Source organism: Lethenteron reissneri, chromosome 69, assembly GCF_015708825.2.
Source record: "Lethenteron reissneri isolate LAM-NWPU_2019-01 chromosome 69, ASM1570882v1, whole genome shotgun sequence".
NCBI lineage: Eukaryota > Metazoa > Chordata > Hyperoartia > Petromyzontiformes > Petromyzontidae > Lethenteron > Lethenteron reissneri.
In genome coordinates, this window is record NC_083847.1 from 7,337,199 (window position 1) to 7,343,826 (window position 6,628).

Consider the following 6,628-nt stretch of genomic DNA (forward strand, 5'->3'; position numbering starts at 1 on the left):
AAACTTATACCATGAGACACCTCCTTTACCAGTGGCAAAATATAGTAGTAGGTTTTTACCCTTTTAACTGGTACAAAAACTGACACCTTTATACAAGGCATCATGTTTGCAATAACCACAACACAAGCAGTCAGTTGAAAGGGTAAAAACCTACTACTATATTTTGCCACTGGTAATGGAGATGTCTCATAGTGTAAATGCTTTCCCCGAGCTCTCAATACTCTGATAGTGCACTGTCTTTCAGTTGTCGTCATCTGGTCCAACACCAATGGAGACTAGGCTCTAAGAAAAGCTGTCTCAGGTGTGGACCAATCAACTTCAAGGACAGTGCATATCATTATCATCATCAGAGTTGTTTCTTTTTGTTTGCATTTTGACTGCTTGTGTTGTGGTTATTGCAAACATGATGCCTTGTATAAAGGTGTCAGATTTTGTACCAGTTGAAAGGGTAAAAACCTACTACTACAAGATTAAACTTCTCTATATTCACGCCATCTTTGACCCCAAGAAGAAAATAAACACCGACGTTATTACATCTTAACAGCGTTCCCCCCCCGCCCCCCTAACCCCGACTACCCACCCCCGCCACGCAGGCCTCTGCACGGGCTACGGAGACCCCCACATGCGCACGTTCGACGGAGCGAAGTTCACGCTGCTCGACCCGTGCAGCTACGTGCTGCTGCAGGAGAAGCAGAAGACCTACGACCTCTCCGTCAGCGCCGAATTCTTCGACTGCGACGCTCGTCACCACGTGTCGTGCCCCCGCACGCTCATCATCGTCTACAAGGGCAACGAGCTGCGCGTCGGCCTCGCCTCAGAAGTCGACTTCGCCCTGCGCAAGGTCAGCCACCACCCTGGCCCCGCCCCCCCATGCCCCGCCCCCCTGCCCCGCCCCCCTGCCCCGCCACCCACCCCCCGCCATTGCGACCAATGTAATTGGTGATAGTGTAATGTAGTATTGTAGTGTATAGTGTATGGTATTGTATAGCTTTGTATAGTTGAGTTTATCGAGTAGTTTTTATAGTAGTGTGGTGTATAGTTTGGTGTATAGTCGTGTGTAGTGTGTAGTAGTGTATAATAGTCGTGTGGTGTGTAGTGTATAGTAGTGTAGTGTATAGTGTAGTGTATTGTACTATATAGTGTAGTGTATAGTAGTGTGTAGTGTATAGTGTAGTGTATTGTAGTATATAGTGTATAGTGTAGTGTGTAGTGTATAGTGCAGTGTATAGTGTAGTGTATAGTGCAGTGTATCTAGCATCTGAAAGCACGCGGCATGGTGACCGTCTATCCGACGGCCCAGATCAAAAGCCACCGCCGCCACCGCTACTGCCGCTGGGAGGATGACTTCGTTGCTTGTTTGTTTCTGACGTTTCCGCACCGTCTCTCGCACCCTCAGATCCAGCTGAACGGGCAGACGAAGAAGGCTCCGTTCACCGACAAGGGCTTCCAGGTGACGTCGGTGAAGACGGACGACTTCGTGGTGATCGCCGACATCCGCGTCAAGATCCAGTTCAACGGCCTGGGCTTCCTCATCGACGTGCCCAGGGAGCTGTTCGGAGACAACACGGAGGGACAGTGCGGTACGTGGGGACGGTGACGGTGTAGACGGTGTAGACGGTGTAGACGGTGATGGTGTAGAAATGTGTCGTAACCCTCCACCACCCGACACAGCCAATCAGTAAAAAGTGTCACGTTGACAAAAGACAAATAGTTCACTGCTTTAGCCCACCGGTGTGTTGAAGCGTGAAACCACAACATTTACAATTTGAGTACTGTGATGTTTCGCTGGTAATTGCATCCGGCATCATCGGGCAATTCGCCAGAATGGTGGAGGGTTACAACACATTTATAAATAACGCGATCTAAACCCAAAAACGTTGATTATGAATAATATTGGTCGCGAAAGCCTACGTGTTAAACTGATGGTGTAGAAGTTGATTTAGATTATTTTGCTGCTATGAATGTCCACGTGATGATGATGATGACGACATCAGACCACGTGATTGAGCTGCTATCGTTCGTGATGGCCACGTCGCTTCTGACAATTTGAGCTGCTTCGTAGCAGCTCAGCTGGAGCCTCGCACCTGGCAAGATGGAAAAAAAAGTCAAAATTTAATTTGCGCGTCGATTCGAAGCGATTTGTTTACCTTTCATACATTCTGCACTCCTATCGTGTCTGTGAGTATTGTGTTTGTTGTTGTTGTGTTTGTTGTTGTTGTTCTGACAGCATGCCCCTATTGGACATCTCTGGAACAACAGAGCAACACATCTCATCGGATGCCTCCCAGGGAAGATCAATCCAAAATATTCAGATTCTGAGAATGACTGTCGCGGTCGCGCCCTCCTGCTCCTCCTCCCCCCCCCCCACTCCTCCGCCCCCCCCAGGGAGGTGCAACAACGACCGCACCGACGACTGCTCCGGGCGGGACGGAGCGTCGCGGCCCGTCGACAACTGCTGCCTGGCCACGGCGCAGGACTGGCTGATCGCTGACGCCGCGAGGCCGCAGTGCGTGAGGCCCCAGCTGCCGCCCGGCGGGGGATGCAAGCCGCCGCCGCCACCAGCGGACTGCGAAGGCGCCAAGATCTGCGACCAGCTGATCCTGGAGTAAGACGCTCGCTCGCTCGTTCGCTGGCGACCCTCTCACTCGCTCGCGACCCTCTCCCTCGCTAGCGACCCGCGGGTCGTTCCTCCCACCACCCCCACTCTCCTCCCCCCTCCTCCCCCTCCACCACCTCCCCCTCTACCTCCTCACCCCCCCTCCATCTACTGCCTCTTCCCACCCCCCCCCTGGGGTAGGAGTCTATCCACGTGTAGCCGCTACAGCACCCCCCCCCCCCCTACGCCGTAAGTTCGTCGCTCGCTCGCGTCTCTCCGTAGGATGTTGCCATTCGCCCATCTCAATCTCCTCCTCTTCCACCACCTCCTCGGCTAGGAACTTCAAGTCGTGCAAGGACGACGTGGACCTGAGCGGGTACCACGAGGGCTGCAAGTTCGACCACTGCGTCGTGAACCGCACAGAGATCGACTGCTCCAGCGCGCAGACGGCCGCGGCGGAGTGCGGTCGCGTGGGGAAGTGCGTCGACTGGAGGTCGCTGTCCCAAGGACGCTGCCGTGAGTCGTGCCCGGGGGTGGGGGATGGGGGGAGGAGCGTGTCCCGAAACGTCGGACGTTTGGAACGCAAATAGACAAAAAAAGACAGAGAAGTGGTTTTACCCTTTCTGCCAGTAATGAAACAGGAGTCGTGTTAAGATGTTAAAACCCCAAACAGAAACCTTTAGCAAGGAATCATGTCACTGCATTAGCCACACACAGTGCTTGTGGTGAACATTCAAATTAAAAAACACTCCCCTACTACACTATACACTACACTATACACTACACTATACACTACTACACTATACTATACACTACTACACTACACTACTACACTATACACTACTACACTATACATTACTATACACTACGCTACACACTACACTATACACTACTACACCATACACTACACCATACACTATACACTACACTATACACTACACAACATCAACAAGCGGCATCTCTAGAGAGATTGTTGTTCAATGTCTTTCGCAGCGTTCGAGTGCCCGGGCCAGCTGGTGTACAAGGCGTGCGCAGCCAAGGTGGAGATCACCTGCGGCGTGGAGACGTGAGCCCTCAGCCCCACTCACATCATCACCATCACTCGCATCATCACCATCACTCACATCACTACCATCATCACCATCACTACCATCACACATATCACTCACATCACTCACATCACACACATCACTCACTTCACTACCATCATCACCATCACTCACATCATCACCATCATCACCATCACTCACATCACTCCCATCAGTACCAACACTACCATCACTACCATCACTCCAATCACTCCAAAACTCCCATCACACACATCACTCCATCACTCCATCACTCCCATCACTCACATCACTCCATCACTCACATCACTCCATCACTCACATCACTCACATCACTCGCATCACTACCATCACTACCATCACTACCATCACTCCATCACTCCATCACTCACATCACTCCATCACTCCATCACTCACATCACTACCATCACTACCATCACTCCATCACTCACATCACTCCATCACTCACATCACTCACATCACTACCAACACTACCATCACTCTATCACTCCAAAACTCCCATCACTCCCAGCACTCCAACACTCCCACACATCCCCGCGTGTGCCCACACATGTTCACACATGTCCCCGCGTGTGTGTGTCCCCCCCCCCCCCGTGTGTCCACACGTGCCCACACACGCGTGTGTGTGTGTCCCGTGCAGTGCCGAGGAGGGCAGCGTGTGGGTGGGTGAGGGCTGCTTCTGTCCCGAAGGCCAGAAGCTGCAGGAGGCCGGCTCGGACTTGTGCGTGGACGTGTGCCCTGGTAAGGCCACGTGGCTTGTGCGTGGACGCGTGTCCTGGTAAGGCCACGTGGCTTGTGCGTGGACGTGTGCCCCGGTAAGGCCACGCGGCTTGTGCGTGGACACGTGTCCTGGTAAGGCCACACGGCTTGTGCGTGGACACGTGTCCTGGTAAGGCGATGAGGCTTGTGTGTGGACACGTGTCCTGGTAAGGCCACGCGACTTGTGTGTGGACACGTGTCCTGGTAAGGCGACGCGGCTTGTGTGTGGACACGTGTCCTGGTAAGGCCACACGGCTTGTGCGTGGACACGTGTCCTGGTAAGGCGATGAGGCTTGTGTGTGGACACGTGTCCTGGTAAGGCCACGCGACTTGTGTGTGGACACGTGTCCTGGTAAGGCCACACGGCTTGTGCGTGGACACGTGTCCTGGTAAGGCGATGAGGCTTGTGTGTGGACACGTGTCCTGGTAAGGCCACACGGCTTGTGCGTGGACGCGTGTCCTAGTAAGGCCACGCGGCTTGTGTGTGGACACGTGTCCTGGTAAGGCGATGAGGCTTGTGTGTGGACGCTTGTCCTGGTAAGGTGATGAGGCTTGTGTGTGGACACGTGTCCTGGTAAGGTGATGAGGCTTGTGTGTGGACGCTTGTCCTGGTAAGGCGACGCGCCTGTCAGAGTACAGGGCACTTACGATTGATTCCCCGTGAGTGATATTTATGTATTTGGTGTTTAAACATCTTAACGCACCTCCTGTTTTATTGCCATGAAATGCAAATAGATTCTTAATCCTCCAGTCTAAACACAGATGCTGACTCCCCTCTCTCTCCCCTCTCTCGTGGCTTGCAGACTGCTGGACAAGCGACCACATCCCCAAATACGTGAGTGCCGACTTAGTGTTGAGTCTATGGGGCAGTGTTGAGTCTATGGGGCAGTGCTGAGTCTATGGGCAGTGCTGAGTCTATGGGCAGTGTTGAGTCTATGGGCAGTGCTGAGTCTATGGGGCAGTGCTGAGTCTATGGGGCAGTGGTGAGTCTATGGGGCAGTGCTGAGTCTATGGGCAGTGTTGAGTCTATGGGCAGTGCTGAGTCTATGGGGCAGTGCTGAGTCTATGGGCAGTGTTGAGTCTATGGGGCAGTACTGAGTCTATAGGCAGTGCTGAGTCTATGGGGCAGTGCTGAGTCTATGGGGCAGTACTGAGTCTATAGGCAGTGCTGAGTCTATGGTGCAGTGCTGAGTCTATGGGCAGTGCTGAGTCTATGGTGCAGTGCTGAGTCTATGGGCAGTGCTGAGTCTATGGGGCAGTGCTGAGTCTATGGTGCAGTGTTGAGTCTATGGTGCAGTACTGAGTCTATAGGCAGTGCTGAGTCTATGGGGCAGTGCTGAGTCTATGGTGCAGTGCTGAGTCTATGGGCAGTGCTGAGTCTATGGTGCAGTGCTGAGTCTATGGGCAGTGCTGAGTCTATGGGGCAGTGCTGAGTCTATGGTGCAGTGTTGAGTCTATGGTGCAGTACTGAGTCTATAGGCAGTGCTGAGTCTATGGGGTAGTGCTGAGTCTATGGGGCAGTGTTGAGTCTATGGGGCAGTGTTGAGTCTATAGGCAGTGTTGAGTCTATGGTGCAGTGCTGAGTCTATGGGGCAGTGCTGAGTCTATGGGGCAGTGTTGAGTCTATGGGGCAGTGCTGAGTCTATGGGGCAGTGCTGAGTCTATGGGGCAGTGCTGAGTCTATGGGGCAGTACTGAGTCTATAGGCAGTGTTGAGTTTATGGTGCAGTGCTGAGTCTATGGGCAGTGCTGAGTCTATGGGGCAGTGCTGAGTCTATGGGGCAGTGCTGAGTCTATGGGGCAGTGCTGAGTCTATGGGGCAGTGCTGAGTTTATGGTGCAGTGCTGAGTCTATGGGCAGTGCTGAGTCTATGGGGCAGTGCTGAGTCTATGGGGCAGTGCTGAGTCTATGGGCAGTGTTGAGTCTATGGGGCAGTACTGAGTCTATAGGCAGTGCTGAGTCTATGGGCAGTGCTGAGTCTATGGGCAGTGCTGAGTCTGTGGGCGTGTGTGTGTTGCCTCCTCCATGCAGGCTGGTGACACTTGGCTGGAAGGCTGCGACCAGAAGTCCTGCCTGGCTGGTGGACAGGTGAAGTCGTCGGCCGTGCCGTGCCTCCAGCTGACCCCCTCGTGCCCCCCGGGGGTCAACGTCGTCCCGGCCGCTGGTTCCGATGCGTGCTGGGCCCT

At 53.5% G+C, this 6,628-nt stretch overlaps 1 protein-coding gene and 1 pseudogene across 1 annotated transcript in view; one reads left to right on the forward strand and one right to left on the reverse strand.

The window, feature by feature from the left end:
* LOC133360679 (zinc finger protein Xfin-like) overlaps positions 1-6,628 on the reverse strand; it is a 265,251-nt pseudogene that overhangs the window by 247,904 nt on the left and 10,719 nt on the right.
* LOC133360850 (mucin-2-like) overlaps positions 1-6,628 on the forward strand; it is a 106,803-nt gene that overhangs the window by 99,635 nt on the left and 540 nt on the right. The window contains exons 50-57 of the mRNA XM_061579752.1: positions 594-841; positions 1,397-1,580; positions 2,386-2,605; positions 2,934-3,112; positions 3,590-3,662; positions 4,325-4,425; positions 5,247-5,278; positions 6,474-6,616. Coding sequence (XP_061435736.1) covers positions 594-841; positions 1,397-1,580; positions 2,386-2,605; positions 2,934-3,112; positions 3,590-3,662; positions 4,325-4,425; positions 5,247-5,278; positions 6,474-6,616 — 1,180 coding nt within the window. The remainder of the gene's footprint in view (positions 1-593; positions 842-1,396; positions 1,581-2,385; positions 2,606-2,933; positions 3,113-3,589; positions 3,663-4,324; positions 4,426-5,246; positions 5,279-6,473; positions 6,617-6,628) is intronic.